This window comes from Spermophilus citellus (assembly GCF_964194105.1).
Source record: "Spermophilus citellus genome assembly, chromosome: 15".
NCBI classification, from domain to species: Eukaryota; Metazoa; Chordata; class Mammalia; order Rodentia; family Sciuridae; genus Spermophilus; species Spermophilus citellus.
The window spans coordinates 71,852,338-71,876,414 of record NC_138195.1 but is presented as its reverse complement, the minus strand read 5'-3'; the positions used below and the strand labels follow the sequence as shown (position 1 = coordinate 71,876,414).

Here is a 24,077-nt window from a genome sequence, read left to right as displayed (position 1 = left end):
CACAGTTAAAGTCACCACAACAAAACTAAACAGATATTTTTAAAGTTAAAATATAAAAAAGAGGTTTAAGGGCTGGGGATATGGCTCAGTGGTAGAGCGCCTGCCTTGCACATGTGAGGTCCTCGGTTTGATCCTCAGCACCACATAAAAATAAATAAATAAAGGTGCTATGTCGAACTACAACTTAAAAATAAATATTAGAAAAACGAGTTTTCGGTCTGGAGATGTGGCTCAAGCGGTATCGCGCTTGCCTGGCATGCGTGCGCCCGGTTTCCCTCCTCAGCACCACAAACAAACAAGGATGTTGTGTCCTCGGAGCTAAAAAAAAAAAAAAAAAAAAAAAAAAAAAAATATATATATATATATATATATATAATATATATATATATAATATATATATTTTTTTTTAAAAAAAAAAACTCTCTCGCGCGCATGCGCTCTCTTTCTCTCTCTCTTAAAAAAAAAAAAAAGGAGTTTTGGGCTGGGGCTGGGGCTCAGTGGTAGAGCGCTTGCCTAGCATGCATGGAGGCACTAGTTCAATCCTCAGCACCACATAAAAATAAATAAATAAAATAAAGGTATTGTGTCCATCTACAACTAAAAAAAATTTTTTTTTTTAAAAAGGAGTTTTAAAAAATAGAGGTACTACATACCTAGGTCACTGATACTTTGGTAGTGGGAACTGAATCCAGGAGACAGGGTCTTGCTAAGATGGCGGAAGCTATCCTTTAATTTGCAATCCTCTTGCCTCAGCCTCCCAACTTGCTGAAATTACAGGCATGCACCACTGTACCTGGCTGCTTTAATTTATTTTGGGAAGCGAGGTGGGTCCTAGGGATTGAATCTGGAGGCACTCAACCACTGATTCACATCCCCAACCCTTTAAAAAAAAAGTTTTTTTAAAAGATGGACACAAGGCTGGCTGGGGACTGGCTCAAGCCGTAGCGCCCTCGCGGGCTCGCCTGGCATGCGAAAAAGATGTTGTGTTCGCCGAAAACTAAAATAAATAAATAAATAAATATTAAAATATTAAAATATTAAATATTAAATATTAAAATATTAAAAATTCTCTCTCTCTTAAAAAAAAAGATGGACACAAAAATCTTCATTTTATTTATTTGTTTGTTTTATTTATTTTTTATGTGATGCTGAGGATGGAACCCAGTACCTCATATGTGCGAGGCAAGTGCTCTACCACTGAGCTATAACTCCAGTTGCGCCAGCCCTTTTTTATATTTTATTTCAAAACAGGGTTTCACTTAGTTGCGCCAGCCCTTTTTTATATTTTATTTCAAAACAGGGTTTCACTTAGTTGCTTAGGACCTAGCTAAATTGCTGATGCTGGCTTTGAAATTGTGATCCTATCCTACTGCATCAGCCTCCTGAGTCAGCCTCCAGAGCCACTGGGATTATAGGAATGTACCACCATGCCCAGCCTGCTTTGATTTTTCTAAGCTTGGAGAATTGTTTGCATGTTGGTAAGCCTTTTCAAATTCCTTTATTATATATATATATATATATATATATATATATATATATATATATATTTTAGTTATACATGGACACAATATCTTTATTTTGTTTATTTCTTTCTTTTATGTGGTGCTGAGGATTGAACCCAGGGTCTCTCACGTGTGAGGTGAGCGCTCTACCACTGAGCCACAACCCCAGCTCCTCAAATCCCTTTTTTAAACAATTCAGGTTTCAAAAAATGGTGAGCCTCACACCATTAAGCTGTGGTTTGTATTCCCTTCCTTCTCTGTCTTCTTGGGTCCAGATACTTGTAGGTTCTCAATCCCCCCCACACACTTTTTTTTGTGTGTGTGTGTTTGTGTGGTGCTAGAGATTGAACGCAGGGTGATGTGCATGAAAAGCAAGCATTTTATCAACTGAGCTATATCCCCAGCATTTCTCCCCATCTTTGAGGATCTACATTGCTCATAGATATTCCTCCCTGTCTTCTACTTAGTCTCAGAAATGCCCCTGGCTGCACACAAATTTACCCCTATCCCCAGCCAAGGTAAGGGAGGAAGGACCCTGACTACAAGCTTTTAGAAAGAGGTGCTGCTCCTCAGTGCAATCCAGCATCCCACCTCACTCCCAGCCCTGTGGATGTAAAGCCTGCAGGAAACCTGAATGCTTTCTTGTTTGATCTTTTCTTTGAACTTAACCCTTAGAAGTGCAGAACTCATAAAACACTTTGCTGTTCATATGCTTCAACCCTCTAAATTTACATTATGCCAGGAAAGTAGGGCCTGAGTGAGGGAGTGATTCACACATGGTCATACAATAATAGGTGGGAATCCAGAGCTCCCAGATCTCAGCCTGGGTTACCAAGTGCTGATCCTGATGGTCTCATCCTGCTAGTCTTGACCCAGACTTACTCAGCCGAGCATGGAAGACCTGACTGACAAATTTCAATTCCGCAGTCTGGCTGGGCACAATTCAGGAGCCACTTGTCAAAAGAAACGAACTTTATTTTTAGAACACACACACCACACCACACAGCTCCTCAGGAAAACCTTCAGAACCCAACTGCCACCACTGGCTTCCCACAAGCCTCTCAACACCCCCCCCCCACTCCTCCTGCTCTTGAGGCAGATTGGCTGGGTCGCGTGGGTGGAGCCAAAAAAGGTCCCCCAATGAGCAGCTCAGTGGTCTGAAAGGGCGGGGAAACAGCCCAATGAGCATCACCTCAGAGGAGCCAATCAGCTGGCAGCTAGAAGTTTGCTGGGGCCTCTGTGAGCCAATCATCAGCTGGCAGCTGGAAGTTTGCTGGGGCCCCTTTGGCTGTGGCTCTCAACATCTCCCCCTCTCTGTTTAAACAACAAGCATGTGGCTTAGGGACCATGCCTGCCTTAGGTTGTCCAATACTACATATGGTTCTTACCCGTCATCGGATGAGCTGACCTCAAGGCGTCAGCCTCCTGTCTTAGGTTGGTACCATTGCAATTGGATCTTACCTGTCATTGACTACCGGTCCAGCATACAGCCACACCTGTGGATAGGCCTTTGTACCAGCGGGGGGGTGAGGTTCTTTGCCTCACCTCTGTTGGCTCCCAAATTTTAGCTGAACGACCATCACAAGCAGAAGGGAGGAAGATACACCAAGCCAACTGACGGCTCCTTTTGGAAAAATTGTACCACCAATGACACCATCAGCAAAAATACCCCAACACTACCACAAGTCGCTGCACCAACAGATAGTTCACAATGCATACAAGTGAGTTCACAATGCATACAAGTGATACATAGTCCAGGCAAGTTCTGCAAGCTGTTCAGTGATAGCTATTGCAGAAGCTGTAGATTGGTTTTATCTTTGTCTTCATTGGCACTGGGATGAAGATAGGAATTCTGGCAATAATGGCTAAAGAAAAAATTATGTAACATTCCAGAAGGCACTAAAAGAAAACAATTTTCTGAACAATTTACATTATCCTGAACAGAATTATTAAATATAATGAAAAGGAAAGGTGAAAGTAAACAAACAGATCTGTTAACCTCCTTTTTTGTTCACATATTAAAACAATCCTCAACAGCTGTTTACCCAATTTAAATTAAACCATTTAAATCACGTGAATAAAAAAAAATTTGGATCCATTTTTTCATGAGCGCTCATCATATATGATATATGGACATACGTACATTCAAACATATAACACAAAACACAAGTGTGCACACATAATATAATACATACAACACATAACATAATAGTAAAGGCCTTATAACTTTTTACAGGTGAAATCTCCATTGCAACGTTTAAAAACTCTATAGTCAAAAAATAGAACTGATCAGCAAAACATTAACCTAGGTCTGTATGAGCTCAAAAAACAAAATAGAACTTCATGATGTGGGAAAGGGTAATAATAAAATAGATATTGAAAAAAGCATCCTGGTTCTGTCGCAGATGTAAGAATAGCCAAACTGGAGTTTTGGATATCAGTTGTTATGGATTTGAGCCAAATCATCTTCTTTTTGGTTTGTAGAAATCGCTTTAGTTAATCTTTCTGGAATCCAAATTGGCTGCTGTTCTCCCTGTGGAAACACACAAACAGACCCCTGACTCCAGACAATTACTGGGTCAGGACCTTTCCATTGTCCTGTTAGAATATCCTTCCAAAGTACCTTGGGCTTATGTACATTTTTTGGACACATATGCCTTTCCGCAGCACTAAGCCCTGATGAATTCAAATTTAAAAAGTTTAGAGTAAAAAGGGTTATTTTAAGTTTATCTTTGGGGGATATATACCCCTTCCCAATTCCCTCTTTTTGCTTTAATAAGTACATTGTAATAGTTTGATGAGCTCTTTCAACTGTGCCTTGTCCCTGTGGACTGTATGGGATTCCTGTTATATGAGTAATGCCAAATGATGAGCAAAATTGTTTAAAAGAGGTAGAAGTATAACCAGGGCCATTATCTGTTTTTAACTGTTTTGGAACACCCACAGTGGCAAAATTTTGTAAGCAATGAGCTATAATATCTTTAGTTTTTTCTCCGGCATGAAGGGAGCCCATCAAAAATCCGGAAGAAGTATCAACTGTAACATGCAAATATTTTAATTTTCCAAATTCTGGCAAATGTGTAATGTCCATCTTCCAAATATGGTTAGGTATCAGTCCTCTAGGATTGACTCCAAGATTAACTTGTGGTAAAAAGGTCACACGGTATTCTACTCCTTTGATACCTAGTTTTGTTAAACCTTCCTCCTATGGGGCAATTCCTTTTAAAATGTCCTGTTTGTTCACAATTGTAGCATGTTTTTGGCCTGGCATCTAAAGCCTGTTGTACTGCAGCTGCCAAGACTTGCCCTTGTTCATTAATGTCTCTACATAATTTAATATATGTGTTTAAATCTTCATGTTTCCATGGTCTAATGACTTCTCTGCACCAACAATTTGCTTGCTCATAAGCCAGTTGTTTTATTAATGGCATTGCTTGTTCTGTATTCCCCAAAACTCTGGTAGCTGTTTGAATAAGCCTATCTACAAATTCAGCGTAAGGTTCATTAGCTCTTTGTATTACCTTAGATAATTGACCTTGTAAACCTCCATGTCCTTGTAAAGTCTTCCATGCCCTAACCACATCTACAGAAATTTGTATGTATATGCCAGGATCATATGCAATTTGTTGCTGCTGATCCTCATAAGGTCCCTTTCCTAACAACATATCTAGATTTCTCTGAGGATAACCGGCTGCTGCATTTCACCTAGCCGTCTCTGTGCAAAATTCCTCATTGGCAACCTTCCATAACAAATATTGCCCTCCATTTAGCACAGCTTTACACATACTAGCCCAATCTGCTGGCGTCATGTTCAAGTTGGTAATGGATTCGACCATGTTTACAGTAAAGGGTGCTTGAGGACCATAGGTTGTTATAGCTTCTTTTAGCTGCTTCACTGTTTTGAAATCTAGAGCACGGTGAATTCGTTGCCCTCCTGCCTGTTAAAATACAGGGCATGGTAATCTTTGAGGTCCTTTCTCAGGGTCCCATCTATCAACTGTGGGGGTTGGGGGCTTCCCAGCATATGGAGGTGGCGCTGTTGGTTGGACACTTACACCTTCTGGTGATAGAAAGGTGTTAGTAGCAGTCTCCTGTTATAATTTTTCCCCTGATGGCTTTTTCTGCTCTAAGCTTTCTTCCTCTATCTGACTAGCTCGAAAGACCTCTTTTACTTGAATCTTTTCCTCTTTCTGACTAACTTGAGAGACCTTCTCTTTTATGTCTTCTCCTTCCTCTACCTTTGTCTGAACTGAAGGCTTTGGACTAAGCAAACCAGATACCAACGCCCACAATGTCAATGTGCCAACTGGCAGAGTTCCTGGGCTTTTCTTTTCTATTCTTTTTAAATCTTCACCATGATGGTTCCATTGTGATATATTTAACAACTCCTCCTTAAAAAGCCATGGGAGGGGCTGGGGATGTGGCTCAAGTGGTAGCGCGCTCGCCTGGCATGCGTGCGGCCCGGGTTCGATCCTCAGCACCACATACCAACAAAGATGTTGTGTCCGCCGAGAACTAAAAAATAAATATTAAAAATTCTCTCTCTCTCTCCTCTCTCACTCTCTCTTTAAAAAAAAAAAAAAAAAAAGCCATGGGCTACATTTTTGTATTGTATCAACGTATGCCCTGACTGCTCTTTTTTTTTTTTTTTAAAGAGAGAGTGAGAGAGGAGGGAGAGAGAGAGAGGGAGAATTTTTAATATTTATTTTTTAGTTCTCGGCGGACACAACATCTTTGTTGGTATGTGGTGCTGAGGATCGAACCCGGGCCGCACGCATGCCAGGCGAGCACGCTACCGCTTGAGCCACATCCCCAGCCCAAACTGCTCTTGATTTTACTGGGATGCCTCCTTCCTCTAACAATTTACTTAACACTCTTTCGGTTTGTTTTTTACTAATTTCTGATCCCATATTTCTACTATAATACAACCCAACAAGATAACACCAAACAAAACCGAGACAAAATGAAATAAAAATGGAACCACACAAAATCATTATATCAGCCTTTCTATCCTCCTGAAATGTCCATGCGTCCTTTCTCCCTATCTGTTCCTCAGACGCAAATAGTTCTTCCTCAGATGTGAGTGGTTTTTCTTCCGTCTCACTCATCTCCAGTGACAGGCAACTTAAAACAAAAGTGAAACAAAACAAAAGAAGAATCTTAAAATGGCTACCCATCCTCTCGCCCTGCCCTCAGGGGCGAGCAGTTTACCTTATCACTTACCCTCAGTCGTTCCCCGTGCGGCCCACCAAATGCCGCAGTCTGGCTGGGCACAATTCAGGAGCCACTTGTCAAAAGAAACTAACTTTATTTTTAGAACCACACACGCCAAACAAAACAGCTCCTCAGGAAAAACCTTCAGAGCCCAACTGCCACCACCGGCTTCCCACAAGCCTCTCAACCCCTCCCCCCACTCCTCCTGCTCTTGAGGCAGATTGGCTGGGTCACGTGGGCGGAGCCAAAAAAGGTCCCCCAATGAGCAGCTCCGTGGTCTGAAAGGGCGGGGAAACAGCCCAATGAGCATCACTGCAGAGGAGCCAATCAGCTGGCAGCTAGAAGTTTGCTAGGGCCTCTGTGAGCCAATCATCAGCTGGCAGCTGGGAGTTTGCTGGCAGCTGGAAGTTTGCTGGGGCCCCTTTGGCTGTAGCTCTCAACAGATCCTGATGGTCTCATCCTGCTAGTCTTGACCCAGACTTACTCAGCCGAGCATGGAAGACCTGACTGACAAATTTCAAGCCCTACTCCAGGCCACAACTGCCCTTACCTTTGGATAGCTCCCATTCTACTTAAGGGAAAAGAATAAGAATCATAACCTCACACACTGAGAACTTCTATGTACCAACTATGCTTAAGTTCCATGCAGAAATTACCAATTCATTAAGTTTAAAATTCACAAAACTTCGATGTACACATAACTATTATTTCCACTTACAGATGAGGAAATTGAAGCCATAGATATTAACAACTTACCCAGTTATACATTGAGAATGTACCAAGATTGTATCTGATAGGTCTTAACGTCTAGGTCAGATCGTCTCTTCACACATGAGACACACTCAACAAACAAAAGGAACATTTATTAAGGAACTACTATTTGCAGAACACTGGGGTAAATACTATGAGGTAGGGGGCTCCTGAACCCAGCATTACTGGGGAGGAGTGTGGGTAATTTGCTTTCTGTTGGGGAGTTGAAAGAAAGAAGCTTCTTGTTTTAAATATGTATGTATGTATGTATATATGTATATATGTATGTATGTATGTATATATGTATATATGTATGTATGTATATATGTATATATGTATGTATATATGTATATATGTATGTATGTATATATGTATGTATGTATATATGTATGTATATATATATGTATATATATGTGTGTGTATGTGTGTGTGTGTGTATATATATATATATATATATATATATAGTTGTTGATGGACTTTATTTTATTCATTTATTTATATGTGGTGCTGAGAATTGAACCCAGTGCTTCACACATGCTAGGCAAGCACTCTACCATGGAGCCACAACCCCAACCTGAAAGAAGCTTATTGAAAAGACATCTAAGAGGGGATTTGAAGGATATATATAGGATTCCAACAGATAACAATGGGAAAGAAGCATCTCAAAAACTAAGGAAGGGTCCAGCAGGAATAAAAGCATGTTGGCAGGAGCAGAAAGCAGCAGTCTTATTGGAGGGCAACAGCAATGGAAGATTAGGCTCCAAAGCTAAGTGGAGGTCATACCATTCAAGACGTTAACGGTAAAAAGACTTGGAGAGTCATTGAATCTTTGAGTAGAAATGTAGACCAAGTTACAGTTAATAAGATTTAGTCAGTGGACAGGATGGGTGCCTACAAGAGCACTTGTCTGGAATGGTGTGAGCTGGAGCCATATATACCCCCATGGTCTTGGCATTGATGGTGTGGCACAGCCGGGCACCAGAACTGAGTACCTAGGGCATTTTCTAGAGCTCACGGCCTATGGAATTCAGTTCTCAGAGCCAAGTGGCCAAAGTTCTCTCTGCCTGCATGCTATCCTCCCATGCTCCCTTGTATGAATTGTTCCCCGTACAAGCAAGTAGAATTTTTCCCCATATGAGCAAGTAGAGACCCAGGGTAGAACCTGGAATCTCAAGATACTTTCTACTCAGGGTTGAGGGATGCTGAGCTTGGAGCTGAAAATGGGAGATCACAGCAAGGGAAATGGACAATGGTTCCCAAATTCCATTGGGAACTGGAGTAGGGTATGAGGGGAGGGGGCTCAGGGCCATAGCAGTGATTCTGTCCCCCAGAGCCTGGGTTTCACATATTCAGTCCTGTCATCTCCAGTCCAGATATCATCTCCTGGCTGAAGAGTTGAGGGCCTGGGGAAAGTGCCAGAATATGTATTCTGAGAAGGGTATATCTTCAAACAGGGAGGCTTCCAGAGCCAATAGGGATCTCCAAGATAGATAGGAGTTCAGAAATGCTGCTTCCACAAAACCTCCCTCTACCACGCGGCCTGCGCAGTGGTTTCATTAATGAGATTCTAGGCATAAAGTTAGTTAGAAGAGATTGAAATAAAACACACAGACAGTACCTTATTTATATTGCTAGGTCCGAGACGGCTCACCTCTCTGGTTCCCACCTCTAGCCGCCCAGCAGGGCAGCGAGGATTACTCAGGGCTAGCAGGAGAGAGAGAGAGAGCGAACACGCCGGGGAGTAGCCTTTTATTTGGGGAACAAGAGATTCAGGGGAGAATTCCATCCAATGAAGGTTGAGGGGGGGCTGCACTCCAAGGTCAGGGTCAGTGATTGGGTCCCCGGGGTCAGTGGTCAGGCACACCCCCACACGGATGGGCTCTCTCATCAGGAAAGGGTCGGGAAAGCTTCGACAGAGCCAAAGCGCCTCAGGCCCTTAACGGGAGTCACCCAATCACGTGTCAGAATGGCTCCCCACACCTCCCATCTGAATGAAGATCTTTAAGTGTTTGGGATAGCTGAAAGATTTCCCTGAAACACACTTTCATTTTCTGGAGAGTTAAATCGACAGCTGAGTGCTGTCCTCACTCACAGGGCAGAGGTGCAGCCTATCCCTGGAGAAAGAAGGAAAGCCAGGCTGGCAGCCCTGACCCCAGCCCCAATGAATCCCAAGTAGAGGGCAGCACTTACCCATGAAGCCTCCTCTCTGGCGTTTCTGGGGCTGGATCTGCAGTCAGGCTCTGGGAAGGAGCTCCTTAAAAAGGCCCCCACCCTGCCCCAGCTCCTCCATCCTCGCCCCATGCGGCTCTTCTGAGAAAGAAGGAAGGTGTGGGAGGGTTAGGCACCCTGCCCAGAGAGCCCTTTCTGACCTCAAGCCAGAGCGGGGACCCCTTCCATTCTTCCAAGGGTCTCCTTTCTCATCTAATCCTCTGACCGTACCCTCTCACACTCCCTTTGAGATCAGCCTGCTGGTTCTTTCTCTGCTCTTAATGCCTGGAACATCTGCCTTGGATGCTGAATTCAAGTCCCATTCCTCATTCTAAGGCAAGATGGTGGGGGATTGATATGCCAGGGGAAGCTTCAGCATAGGTTCCTAGCTTTTCCTGTCAGCCAAGGAGGACCCTGCACCCAGGCACTGGTGGTAAAATTCATTTGAGGGATGCGAAGGGGAGGCATCACTCCACCTCCTTCTCTCTATGTGGTGTGAAGCAGCACTCTAAGGGCAAGCGGAGTTAGCTCTCTTCTTGGGGATGGAGAGACTTAGATCTAATCAGAGATTTAAGATCAGGACAGTTGCGGAATCCCAAGCAGGGCAAGGGTTCCATGGAGTTCCCCGCCCCCTGCAATTTGTATGTCCTTGTGTTGGTGGTGGTCCCTCTCCTTGATCCAACTTTTTCACCTTTCTCCTTACCACCTTCGGGTGGTAAGACTGAGCAGTGGGGCTGGGGTTGTGGCTCAGTGGTACAGCGCTTGCCTAGCATGCATGAGGCACTGGGTTCGAACCCCCGCACCACATAAAAATAAAAACAAATAAAGGTATTGTGTCCATCTACAACTAAATAATAATAATAATAATAATAATAATAATAATAATGATAATGATAATAATAAAAGACTGAGCAGTAATTCCTTTTCTCCTTACCTTGGCACTGCCCCTCTCCTTGGACTCCAGAACCTGACCCTCTGCTGTACAGAGTTGGGTCTTCCCAGAGTTTGAATTGGAAATGGAGGGGGTTCCTCCTGAGAGAGCTTTCCCATTACACTTCCCTAAACACTCAGGAAATTCTTTCTGATATCCAAGAATCAGGAGATGGGGAGGGGGAAAGCACAGCATCAGAAAGAGCTGTATGGGTCTCCTCCCAGAACTAGGGGTAGCTCTACTGAGGAAACCTGAAAGTTTGGGAATGGGGGTGGTAAGGGGCGGGGTGGTAAGGGGCTAGTCATCAGCATTGTGCAATGGACAGGAGGGTGGAGGACGAGGAGGCAAGGGCTGGCAGAGGCCTAGGGCTGATAGGGGTGCCCATCACCCCCTTCCCAGGGGCCTGTCTGGTTAGAGTTCAAAGTGGCTGTCGCCCCATCCCTCATTAACCCCAGCAGCTTCAGGCTGGCAGTGGCCCTGTTTTTATGGGAGAAGCCAGGCCAAATATGCTCCTGCCTCCTCCTTCCTCGTTCCCTCTCAATAACCAACAATCTGCTCTTCTCTGAAGCCAGAGGATCCTGCTGGGGAGGAGGGAGTCTGTGGTAAGGTATATGCGTGGTAAGCCTGAGCAGTAATCCCTTTTCTCCTTATCTTGGCACTGCCCTGTCCCTAGGAGAGAGGAGAGGATGGGACTTTCTCCCTTAGACTATAAGCTCCCAGAGGGCAAGGACAGCTTTAGAGTCCTCTGTACCCTACAAGGAGACTAACACTGAAAGGGGCTCATTCTTGGTGATTAGGATGGACTAGCTAATCGCAGTCTAAGGGAACTCTTTCCCTTTTGAGGTTCCCAGGAAGGGATGGCTGTGGGCTTCCCCACAGGGCAGTCCGGGGAAGCGGAGACAGGAACAGAAAGAGGAAGCTGGGGTCTTGCTGGGTCCTAGCGTGCAGCTGTACTGTCCTAGATCAGTAACCCTGCCAACATGGGCATAGGACACTGGTGGTGGGTATAGTCTGCAGGCCATCCTGGATCTGGGCTCAGATCCACCCTCACCACGGGGATCTGCTGTGTACCACCTTCCCCAAATCCTGTAACCCCCACCACCAATCACAGGGAGATATTGGAGAAATAGCTGTTGGGAAAGGATCAGAAAGACAAAGTGGGGAAGTCAGTCCCTAAAAATTGACTGAATGACAGGGCTTGAAACTGGGGTGGAGACTGTGGGATTTGGGGAAGAACACCAGGCCTTATAGTTGAGCCACCAGATCCAACCAGGGAGCCACGAAGACTGTGGAAGGGCAGGAAAAACACGGAAGTCCTAAGGGGAAAACTACAGGATTTCAGGGTGGGGATCCTGGGGGCGAGGAAATAAGGTGGATAGGAAGAACACAGGCGTGACAGAAAGGTTCTGGGTTTCGGGCTGACGACGCGAGGAACAAGGCAGGTTACTGTCCCTGCCACTGTGACTCCACCCACTGACAAGACCTCCCGCAACAAAAATGGCCGCCTCGGGAGCGGGTCCCAAGCCCCGGGACACTTGAGAATAGGTTCCCGAAGCTCCGCCCTGTTACGGGCAATTTGCCCTTCTCAAAAATGGCAACCTCGGCACTGCTGAAAGAGAACCACTCTAGGCCCCGCCTTTGATCTCGTTGGTGGGGCTGGGGGATGAGAGCTGCATCGCGCGGGACAAATCGCTGGCGGCGCCCGACGGAGCAGGTGATTTCCCCTCCAGCCCCTGGCCCCGGGCTAGGAGAGTCGCGGAGAGCATAACCCAGGTTGCCGTCCTACGTGTTCTCCCACGGCACCTTCCCCGGGGCCACCAGACTCCCATTTCTGATTTTCGCTGTGGCCTGTAGCAAGGCACATCCAGTTTGTGCAGGCCTGCCCCTTCATTTGTCCCCCCAAGGCTGTAACCCCATCCCTGTGCCCTCAGGCCCACTATTCGGGACGCTTACGGTGTCCCACTATTGGGTTCTGGGAGCTCTTGCTTCCAGGGTCCGCCATCATTGCGATCCCACTTCCTGTGCACCACTCCCGCCCACACCCCCACCACTCGTTTGTGCACCCATCTGAGTGTGGATGGTGGAATCTCTTGTTCCCCTCAATGTCCTTGGTTCCTTTAAGGCGTGACTTGGGGATCAGGCGAAAATAGTATCTTCTGGGCCTTCGTTATGGGTCTAGGACCCCAGGAGCAAGGCTTTGTAGGTGCTGGAAGAAGCAGTGATAGACCTCGGTACTAAATGCCCCGGTGCTGCCTCTCTGAGTTCCCCAGAACTCCTTCCACACCGATGTCCAGAATTCCTCCTCCCACAGCGACTGCTCCCCTCGACTTTGAGTACCTCCGCAGCCCAAAGGAGCAGCATGGTATTTCTTACTCAAATCTAACTTGCCAAGAGAATCTCTGTTGAGCATCTGGAACAGGCAGGCCTGTGCCTGGCGCTTGGAAGCCAAATCGGGGAGGAAAGATGGGGTAGTCAGGGTTGGCTGCAGAGAGGAAGTGAGTCCTGCAGAATGGGACTTGAAGAGACAGAGGAAAGAATGTTCTGAGCAGGGAGAATGGTGTGAGCAGAGATTCTAAAATACTCAAGACAGTTGGTTAGGAAGGAGAGGATCATAATACAGGCTTGAACCACACCACTGGCATCATGAGAGATGGTGTGGTTGTTAATAGTGAGGCTTCTGGAGCCAGACTTAACTGGGTGTGAATCTGCCATTAGCTTGCTCTGTGACCTTGGGCAAATAACCTCTCAGTGCCTCTATTTCTTTTCAGGTAAAATGGGATAATTTCAGTGTCTACATTTTAGGATTATTTTGAGAATTATGTAAAATTAATACACGTAAAGTGCTTTTAGCAATGCCTGGTAAACAATACGTAAGTGCCAAGCCAACTTTTTACCATCATCAGAAGTGTTTAAGCAGAACTTAGGACAGGATAATAGTCACATTTCAACCATTGGTCCCTGATTTGGGACCCCCCCCCCCCGCGCCAGGAAGTAATAACAAGCCAGGATAAAAGCTTAGGCAAAGAAGACTTCATTTGGGGAAAATGAGGAGTTTCCCAATAACAACTCCTTGACCCCCAGACCTTGGTTAGAAACCCAAAGACATCAAACATATCCCTGAGAAGTTTTTTCCCTAGAAACTGGACTTTACTGCAGCAGCCATGAGTGTGTCCAACAGAGGTTGCCAGACTGCTGATAGCAACCAGGGAGTGAGAGTAATAAGTCTCTGAAGGGTCATCCCCTCAGAGAAGCTGCTCAAAGAGATCTGGTATGCCTGGCCTGAGCTATCTTGCAATTCCTGGGGGCCCATGGCTAAAGTTTTGAAGCAGGAAGTAGGCATCTTCCTTGTAAAGTGAGTTATTCACTCCTACTTTCCAAAGTGACCCTGTGCTCTCACAGCAGCTCTGTGTTACTGATTAAGGAGCAGGCAACTGTGATCATAGATGGTAGCCCTGTCCCAACTCAATTGGAAGTCTTAATATCCCCATCCCAAGTAGACCTTAGAACAGGCACTAAACTAGGGGTGACCAAGACTTAAATCTTTCTGTCTCCCTCTCTCTTTTGGTGGTGGTACTGGGAATTGAATCCAGGGCAAGTGCTTTATCACTGAGCTATACACCTAACTCTGGACTTAAACCTTAACTGAGCTTCACTTTCTTCATCTGTGAATACATATTTATTGAGTGCCTACTTCATGGGGGGTGCTGAATATGTACTGGTGAATAAGCTGGGTGTATAGCCCCTGCCTTCATGAAACAACTGTAAGAAACATTAAACATTGTCCATATAATCTGTTAACCACAGCTGTGAAAGGTCCTGCTATGTAAGGAAAAACGTTGTTTGTAACAAGGGTATAAAATGGTAGCAATCATACCAGTTCTAAAAGATCAGGGGCTTGAATGTTCACAAACTGAAAGCAGGCCAGAGTAGAGGGGCATGATCCAGGGACTGCTGTGGGGAGAAGGGTTAGAAACCTCTCTGAAAGCAAGAGTGAAAGGAGAAAAGTAGATGTGTAAAGAGAAAATGGTCAGCGCTTCGTAACTGGCTAGAGGAAAGTAAAGGGTAAGATGCTGTCAAGGATAATTTCCAGATCTGTGGCAGGAATAGCTGCATGCCTATACATACATTTAGGGAGGATGGACCTGAAGGAGTAGAAAACTGGAGAAGTTATTTTGGGACATGTTAAGTGTGAGATGCCTGTAAGACATGCACTTGGCCATATCATGGAGATAGAGACAAAAGTTTGTAGCTTGGAGAAGACTAGATTAGAGATTTGACATTTGGGAATTGATGACATAAAGTTGGTACTTAAGAATGTGGACCCAGTGAGATCTTCCAGAGAGGGAGGGTGTGCAGAGTGAGGAGAGAGAAGTGGCTGTGAGCCTGAGAAGAGTGGCAGAGAAGAGGGCAAAGAGGGAGCCAGGGAAGAAATGGCCAGAGAGATAGAAGGAAAACAGGAGAATGGGATATATCAAAAACCATAGCTGGTGTTATCAAAAGGGCAAATGTTAGGTGAAACCATAAGAAAGTGCTCTCTCTTTTGGTAGCCCAGAACCAGACAAAACTAGCAATCTCATATGGTTCAACTTGGCTAGACCTGAAACCTGAAAAAGTAACTAGTAACCTTAGCCTGAGAAATGCCAGTAAAATGTTGGAATAGAAGCCATACTGGAGGGAGAAGTGGATAGATGGAGAATAATAAAGCATTGGATTTGATAGGACTTAGTGAGTACAGATGTGGGTGAGAGAGGGCAAGATCAGGGGCAATCCCCAAGTTTCATGTTCTGCAGCAAAATGAGTGGTGTGAGCTGGTGAAACAGGAGGAAGTGGCTTGGAGTGGAAATGAACAAATTTGGGAAGATATGAGTTTAGGGTGGGTGGAAGGTGAGATATCTCTGAGCCTTCCAAATGGGAGGATGAACTAACATCTGGACCTTTGGGTCTGCAGCCATTCCTTACTACCTCTGTGTCTCTCACTCCTAAATAGTCTTTGGGGAGTCAGAAGTGTTTAGATGGAGCCAAACTAAGTAAACAAATATTTACCGAGTACCCATTAAATGTGAACATTTTCCTAGGTGCTGAGTCTAACACCAGTGATCAAGACAGTTCCTCTACTCTTAGAGTTTATAGTACATTCTCTAGGACAGATATTAGGCAAATAAACATAAAATAACATGTAAGGGGTTGGGTATTGTGGAAAATAACTAGTTTTGGTAGAAGATCTCTCTGAGGAGGTTAACAGTTGAGCAAAGCTCTGGAGGAAGTGAGGGCATGATCCTTAAAGATGTCTATAGGTATAGACAGGAAGATGCTCAACAGGTTTGAGGAACAGTAAGGAGGCTGTGGGGCAGGAGTGAGGAGGGATGGTGAGGTTGGGGAGGTGAGCAAGGGCCAGATCTTACAGGCTTATGGGGCTCTGTAAGCCTGGGGAAGGAGGATGCAAAGTCTTCTAGACAGTGCCAGGCTGCTAGAAGGGCAGGGTCTGGGCAAGAGAGAATCCATGAAAGACTCTCCCTTCTTTTTAGGTCCCAGAGCCAGAAAAGCCCCTTTGTGCAGAGGGTGGGTGGCTAGACAATGGAGCCCTTTGTGGTTGGACTTGGGGGCCAAGTGCTCCCTCAATTATGAGATTCCTCAGCCAGGAGGCATGTGACCTAAGACCTTGACTTTTTACCAGAGGGTCTGGGCTAGCTGTTGGGGAATGGTATGAGGGATGGGGAGAAATGGGGGGCTGAAGGTTGGGGAGTGGTGGGGCAGCTTTCTGGAGACAATGCTGTGTCCTGCCTTAAGCTGGAGGTGGTAGACATGGGTAGTGGAAGGGGCTGTGACTGTTTGGGGGAGCTGGGAGGACAACTCAACAGATGGTTCTATAGCAGGAGGGCAGGGAGGAGCCACTGCCCCAGGCCCAGTGAGTGAGGGCAGGCATAAGAGGGCTTGGTAATCCTTTGTCTTGTGTCCCTTCAGAAGAGGAGAGATCATGGAGCTGGAGAGGATCGTCAGTGCAGCACTCCTTGAGTTTGTCCAGACAAACCTCCCGGAGGCTGACCTCAGGTAGAGAACCAGCCAGGGCTGAGGCTGTGGCTGCCAGGCGGTGCTCTGGGGCCTGACCAGTGGCAAGATGGGTGGAAAGCACTTGGCTGTGTTTCTGAGATGGGGAGGGCTGATTTAGATTTGCTGAGGTGGCCTTACCTGTCATCTTGCCATTACTTTTATTGGATGGATGGAAAACCAAAACTCTGAGGAGGAGGGGAATACTCTCTGCCCTCAAGGATTGAGGTCTAACTCATAGACCCTATGAAGCCAAAGGCTGGAGTCTCAGGCTAGGTGGGAGTACTACAAGTGTAAAGTGTCCTACCTGGGGCTTGTCCTGTCCTTTTCCTACAGTGGCTTGGATGAAGTTATCTTCTCCTATGTGCTTGGGGTCCTGGAGGAGCTGGGCCCCTCAGGACCATCAGAGGAGAACTTTGATATGGAGGCCTTCACCGAGATGATGGAGGCTTATGTGCCTGGCTTTGCCCATATTCCCAGGTAAGGCCTGGCAGGGGCTAAATGGATGGGGGAATGGCTGGTTGTGCGGGGTAGGCAAAGTAGTCCTCTCACTGCCTTCCTCTTCCTTTAGGGGCACAATAGGGGACATGATGAAGAAGCTCTCTGGGCAGCTGAGTGATGCCAAGAACAAAGGTGAGTCTGGGATTCAGACACTTGGGGGATTCCTAATCCTTCCCCCACGCCCCTGGTAAACCTGATGCCCTCTCTACCTCTTTTAAGAGAACCTGCAACCACAGAGCTCTTGTATCCAAGGTCAGGTTCCCATCTCCCCAGAGCCCTTGCAGCGGCCTGAAAAGCGCAAAGAAGAGGCCAGGTCTCCTGCTGCTGCTGGGGACACCCAAGATGAGGTACTAGTAGAGGAGGATACTGATTAGGGACCTTGGGGTGGGAAAGGAGGAAGTGCTGCCTCTTGTCAATGTTTGTGCCCACAGGCAGCTGGCACTGAGGAGGAGCTGCTTCCGGGCGTGGATGTACTCTTGGAGGTGTTCCCTACCTGTTCGATGGAGCAGGCCCAGTGGGTGCTGACTAAAGCACGGGGGGACTTGGAAGAAGCTGTGCAGATGCTGGTAGAGGGGAAAGAAGAGGGGTCTCCAGCCTGGGATGGCCCCAGTCAGGTATCCCATCCTAGCCCTGTCCTCCCACCCACACAGCCTAGGCTTCTTGTTAAGTGCCCCTCCCCTTCTCATTCCCATCTGTTTTCCCTGCTGGTGCCGTTGGATCTACACGAGACCTTTCCTCTCCACAGGACCTACCTAGGCGCCTCAGGGGCCCCCAGAAAGATGAGTTGAAGTCCTTCATCTTACAGAAGTGAGCCTGGGCTGGGCTGGGCTGGGCTGGGCAGGGCAGGGCACGGCAGAAGGGTCTTCCTAGGGTGGCAGGAGCTTCAGCCATCCAGTTTTTGGCAGGTACATGATGGTGGATAGTGCAGAGGATCAGAAGATTCACCGACCCATGGCTCCCAAGGAGGTAAGAGGGTTGGGGGCAGCTAGGGATGTGAAGTCAGGAGACTGACTCCTGGCTTCTTCTACTCACTACCTGATTGCCTGATTGCCCAACAGGCCCCCAAGAAGCTGATCCGATACATTGACAACCAGGTGGTGAGCACCAAAGGAGAGCGATTCAAAGATGTGCGTAACCCTGAGGCTGAAGAGATGAAGGCCACATATATCAATCTCAAGCCGGCCAGGAAGTACCGCTTCCACTGAGACACTTGCTGGACTCTACTGGAGCCTTCTAGGCTCAGATCCCAGAGGGATGCAGGAGCCCTACCCCCCCACACAGGGGCCTCCCTTACTCCTGTCACCTTCTTTTTCCTTTTCTCTACTTTGTTGTTCCACAGTGTTAACCTACTCTCAAACCTGCCTCCAAGGGCACAGTAAAGATGGCCCAAGGAAGGTGTGAGTGCATTCTGGTCATTTTTGCCTCATGGCTGGAATACTAAGCCTGTCTGACCTTTATCCCAACCTTACATTCCCTGTGTCCAACAAGGCAGCACCAGACAAAAGAGAGTCAAAAACTCTTTATTTGAAGTTCCAGGATGGGGCAGGGCACTGGCCTCTCACCAGAGGTCTCCACAGTTCATTTTCCCTACAGCTCAGTGTCAGGCCCAGCCACACAGTCCAGCTGTGCTCTCACTGGCAGGAGGGTCAAACCTGCAGGTTGACAAAGGGTGCGAAGCCCGCCATGTCCTGCAGCAACACCAGGGCCTGGTGCAACGGAGGCTCCACATCGATGTCCACACCACGCTTCCGCAAGCGGCTCAGGCTAGGTTCAGCCACGTGGTGGCAGTGCCGCACCCGCAGAGAGCGTAGTGCTGGGCAGTACTCCGCCAATGTCCTGAGGAAGGAGGGGGAGAGGCTAGAGGCAGGAGGCACGCATCCAGCCTTCTGCAGGCTCCAGCAAATTCCAGGTCACCCCGCAGCTCAGGACATTTTTTTTTCTCCGATCCGAGGGAGAGGACCTGAATGGGATCAAACATTCCAGGCCAACAACTGGAGGTTTGCTGTCTCTTAAAGGGGAGGGGGGAATGTGCTCCTCAGCTCCACCCCGGACTGTAGGATTTCCCCTTGTTGAAGAAAAACCAGAAGGCGATTTTGTGTGTGAAATCTCCCAACGTGTTAATGCTAGCTCAAGAGTTTTGAACTGGGCTTTCTGGCGTAGACACGCCTAGAGGCCTTTCTGTTCACATTGGGGGCGCCCTGGTTAGCAGGAAGGTCCAGAACTCTCAGGTCTTTGGCAACTAAAGCCCACTCCTCCCCCACAAGGCTGAATGATTTACCCTCCTCCCACCTCACCGACCCCCAGGCACCTGACGCCGTCGCTTCCGACGCGGAGGCAGCCAGTGAGGTCGAGGTGCTCGAGCTGAGGGCAGTTCCGAGCCAACTCCTGGACTGCTGCATCCCCGACATTGGCGTTGACCGCCAGCGAGAGGCTGCGGAGGCCGGCGCCGCGTCTCTGCGCCAGGTACACGATGGCCTCGTCCTTGAGCTGACGACATGCAGTGAGGTCTAGCTCCTCCAGGACGTGGCAGCGGTCAGCTAGGCCGCGTAGCGCCAGTCCGTCCACCCAGTCACAGTGCGCAAGCGACAGGCTCTGCAGGCGGGGGCACCCCTCGGCTAGAGCTCCTAGCACGCGGCGGCTCAATTGCCCGCAGCCGGCCAGTGCCACACTCCGCAGCTGCGGATTCCGTGACAGCACTGGTACCAGGTCCTCGTCCGATAGCCACTCGTGACACGGCGCCAGCGCCAGCTCCTGCAGCCCCTCGGCGTCCCGCAGTAGCCGGGTCAATGCAGCCCGCGGGATCTGCGGACCCACCTGCAGACGGAGAGGCACCGGACCCTCAGCTGGTCCCGGGGGCGGGACAGATGCTGCCTATCCGCCGCTGAGTTCTTTCTTGACAACCCTTTTGGCTTGACACCTGCCCTTCCAGGAGAGAGGCCACGCTCCCTTTTGAGTCGCTACCTAGTACTCATACCTTGGGGCTACTACATGCTGCGTGGATCGCTTCCCAGGCAGGCCTGGCTGCATCTGGGGCCCCGAAGGGTGCACAGCGTAGTTGGGGGCTGGGCTAGAGACGAGGCGGGGTTGGTATCCAGAATGGGGCGGGTCTTCGACCCCGGGCTCACCTGAGCGGCATCGAAGCGGCGCAGCCCGGCCAGGTGCAGCTGTACTAACGCACGGAAGGCCCGGCTAACGCGCTGCAGCCGAAGCAGCTGGCGCAGCGGGACCCGGTTCAGGACGTGTGGGAGCAACACATCTTCCCAGGGCAGGTCCAGGAGTCTGAGGATAAAGAGGCATTGGTATCGGTGGGCCTCCGTTAGGCTCCAGCACCGGGGTTCCCAAGAGCTGCCCTCAGGCCCAGCCTAGCTGCCCTCAGGCTCATCTCCCTCCCCTGGGCATCTCTTCCTTCCCTCGGCCCCTCCAGTGCTCGGTACCTGACGGCTCCGGGTTCTTGCTCCCCTCCGGACGGCTCCATTGGTGGCTCCATCGGTTGTCTAGTGCGCGTGCGCAGTAACATAAACTCTAGCTTTGGCCTTGGAGCTGCTGCGGCGAGCCCGCCTCTTTGGGCTGTAGAAACAGACCGATTCAATCGAGTGCCGTCTCACTGAGGATCGTCTCTGAAAGCTTTCCGGTTGGACCCCGAAACTGAGAGAAAACAGACTAAAGGTGTAACATTAGACCTCGCCTTCTCGGCCAAAGGGCTCAAAGCCCTAGACTGGAGAAGTGGTGGACGAAGACTGGTTTCTGCGTTCTTCATGGGCCTGCAACAGCCTCTAAGTGAAGTAGGGATGGAAGGAGCAGGAAAAGCCAAAAACCGAAGGGGCGGAGCCAAGACTCTCGGGTTACCGAGGACCTCCTCTCGGTCCTCTGGTGGCATTTAGCGACTTTAAAAAATGGGGGAAAACTGACACGCAGTAGGTGCTTAACAACTACTGAAAGAACAAATAAATGGTGTGATGCTGGAATTTTTTCGTTTTATTAAGCAAACGTATTCAAACCTCTCATTCCTGGTTAACTGTGAAGTACAAAACTGCCCATCCTCTTCCACTTCCAGACAGTGTGGGCCGGGTTTTTGCCTAGAGAGACGTAGGAGACGCTATTCAGCTCAGACCCTTTCTTTTTCTCTAGAAGTTCAGAGTCCTGAGAAAAATGTGTATTCAGTTCAGCACAGGGATACTGTTTCTTGGCTGGCCTTAATTGTGGGATCTGGGGCTGGGCTCGCTGTGTCACAAGGACCATCCACAGCTCTGAACTCAGCCACCAGGCTTCCCTTTTACCACATCCCCATGTCATCGTTTCAGTTCCCATCCTGGGGAAATCTCTTGATTTCTTCACCATCCAAGGGGTAGGTGAAGGGGCATGTGAAGAACTCAGGTTTGCACGCTCCTTTTGTGCTACCGCTAGAGCCGACTCTACATAACTTAAACTGCTTTCTATCCGCTATCTTATCAGGACTTTGGGCATCTCTTCAAGGTGGGCAGGTCTGTCCTATCACTCCATTTTAAAGATGCGCAAACCGAGGTTCTGGAGAGAAAGCGTCTTGGTCAGGATCAGACAAGACACGGGTAGACAACCCAGACATCCTGGTTTTCCCAGATTCCCTTCCACGCTCTGTCACCCCTCAATGTAGCAAGAATGGAGAAGCCAGCAGCGGGAAAGGACCAGAAGAGGGTCAAGTTGGGTGATGGGCTTGCTTCCTTTTCTTCCTCAGCCTTAGGGAAAGGGTAGCTGGGAGGACCAATCTCTGCAAAGATAGAGCCATGTGGGCGCGCACCACCTCCGGCCGCGCGCCTCCTTCCTCCCCCTCCCCGCTTTGTTCGCACCTCTGCGCCTGCGCACTACAACAAATCTGGCGCTGTCCCCTTCAGCACCACGCGGAACCCGCGCCACCCCTCCCCGCGGTGAGCCCCGCGCGCCCCCGCCTCGCACGTCCTCGCTCCCCCTGACTGCCCAAACCGACCCCTTCCTTTAGAGGTCATCATCTGCTCTCCCTGGCCTAACCAAGAGGAGTAGTTGCTATAGTAACTCGTGAGGCTCTTTCTTAAAATAACCAGACCCCCTTCTACCCGGGCAAAGGGCACAAGGGGTGCCTGTCCTCCACTTCTTCCAGTCTCGAGGTCATCCCATCTAACCTCTTACCCCTGGGAGGGAAGGATAACTAACTCAGGTAGCGAGGAAGTTCCTCCTGAAGTCTGACTTAACATCCCTCCTTCCGCACGCATCCTGGGTGGGTTGTCAGGATTGGGTCACCTGAATCTGAGACGACGAAGGGTTCAAGACGTGTATCTTCACCTCCCTTCCATAGTTGATCTTCTGGGTTTAGGGGGCGGGTCCGGTGTACACCCCTACCGTGTGCTTTGCTCGGCCCCGTGCTCGTGGGGGCGGGAGCGCGTGTGGCATGTAACAGGTCATGTGGCAGCCTCCTGGGGACACGCGTGGGGTCTGGAGCAGGACACGCGTGTGCAGCTGGGCCCTACGTGTGGCTCAGGAGGCAGAGGACGAGAGGACCTGGACACAAGTGTTGTGGGGCATGTGAGGGTCTGGCGAACAAAACGAGGGGGGGTGCCTACGCTCTCCCCCTCGTCTAGGGTGGGTCCTAGGTTGGCGGGAGAGCCCAGTGGGGACCTAGAGACCAGGAGGGTTGGCAGCCTCAGAGACTCAGGGCCCTGGGAGGGGAGGGGGTGGGGGGATTAGCGCTGCTAAGCGGCGCGTGGGGGGGGGGTTGGAGGAGGGACTGAGAGGCGGGCGGGCCTGGAGCAAGCGGGAGCCGTGCTGCCTTCACAGCTGAGCAGGGCCCAGCCTCTCCTTTGCCTCTCCTCGGTCCCAGCTCTGGAGGAGCAGCGGTGAGTACTGAGGTAGCTCTGAGTAGGGGCTGCACAGGGGACACTCACGAGGGCCCTGTTGAGCTTCAGGAACCTACCTGGCAGGGTTGCTGCTCCTGGCCTCTGCCTCTACACCGCATTGCTACCAGAGCCCTCTTATCCCTTTATGGTCCCTCCTGGGCTAGGCAAGATCTGTCATAACCCTAAGGGGAGGAGGGAAGGAGAGGGATATGGTGCAATCTTACCCTCCAGAGATCCCGTGACTGTTGAGGGGGAGGGGACAGTGTGTGTCCCTGCTTGAGTATATGTGTAAATGTGCATCTGTATTTGTATGTGATTGTGACCAGTAGGTTGCTTGTCCAATACACCTGTGTCTCTGTGTGCCTTGGAGAATGAGAACCTGTGTGTACATTTGGGTACCTCTTGTGTGTCCCTGTTTGGTGATGGTGTGTGTGTAAAACAAGCATGTGCCTTTTCGTTACACACATATTTGTTATGACTGTGAGAGTGTATGAGGGTGTGTCTTTGAGCAGTATGTGTGTGCATCTGTGTCTGTGTATGCCGGAGGGTGTTGCCCATGAATGTTTTTGTGTACTGATATATTTGTCTTTATGTTTTTGTGTGTGTGCATGTTTGTGTGCATGTGTATGCGTGTGTTTGCATGTGCATTTATACCCGTATGGGAAAAAAAAGACACGTATCTTTTCCATTCAGCATACAATATCTATGTACTAAAGATAGAGGTCTCTGTTCAGGCCTCTGCTATGCCTCTCAGCCCTTCATCGTCCCTATATAACCCCTGTTCTTCCTTTCCTTCCAGAAGGTCTGAGTTCTCCCTCTCTGAGTGAGGGTCTCCCATAAGAGGGACTATAGAGCACTAGGGCTGAGTAATGGTGATGGTTGACTGACATTCCTGATCCAGAGGTTGGGATACCAGCTTCCCCCACACCAGAAGTAGCTCCAAATTGCCAGAGACTCAGCTCACTCAACTTTTGAACTAGCTTCCTCACTCCTCCCAGGGTGATGCTCAGGGCCCCCAGGTAGAAGGAAAGGATCCAGGGTCTCATTGGGTGGATGATTTTTTTCTTCTCAGGCCTCCAAGGA

At 48.7% G+C, this 24,077-nt stretch overlaps 2 protein-coding genes across 4 annotated transcripts; one reads left to right on the top strand and one right to left on the bottom strand.

The window, feature by feature from the left end:
* The first annotated feature begins 12,164 nt into the window (after positions 1-12,164).
* Positions 12,165-18,549, top strand: CUEDC2 (CUE domain containing 2). Of its 3 annotated transcripts, none has more exons than XM_081267238.1 (9): positions 12,165-12,319; positions 16,567-16,653; positions 16,987-17,130; positions 17,222-17,283; positions 17,425-17,498; positions 17,583-17,765; positions 17,897-17,958; positions 18,057-18,117; positions 18,210-18,549. In XM_081267238.1, the coding sequence occupies exons 2-9, from the start codon at positions 16,580-16,582 to the stop codon at positions 18,354-18,356; spliced, it is 807 nt and encodes a 268-aa protein (XP_081123364.1). In that variant the 5' UTR covers positions 12,165-12,319; positions 16,567-16,579; the 3' UTR covers positions 18,357-18,549. The 3 variants fall into 3 exon arrangements, with proteins under 3 accessions (XP_081123364.1, XP_081123362.1, XP_081123363.1); XM_081267236.1 differs by having other exon boundaries at positions 12,166-12,319; positions 17,371-17,498; XM_081267237.1 differs by having other exon boundaries at positions 12,183-12,319; positions 16,570-16,653; positions 17,371-17,498.
* A 109-nt stretch (positions 18,550-18,658) lies between these two features.
* On the bottom strand, positions 18,659-20,653 carry FBXL15 (F-box and leucine rich repeat protein 15). The gene is made up of 4 exons (XM_081267239.1): positions 20,586-20,653; positions 20,277-20,430; positions 19,460-19,965; positions 18,659-18,987 (listed from the first exon to the last, which is right to left on the bottom strand). The coding sequence occupies exons 1-4, from the start codon at positions 20,636-20,638 to the stop codon at positions 18,798-18,800; spliced, it is 903 nt and encodes a 300-aa protein (XP_081123365.1). The 5' UTR covers positions 20,639-20,653; the 3' UTR covers positions 18,659-18,797.
* Between the last annotated feature and the right edge of the window lie 3,424 nt (positions 20,654-24,077).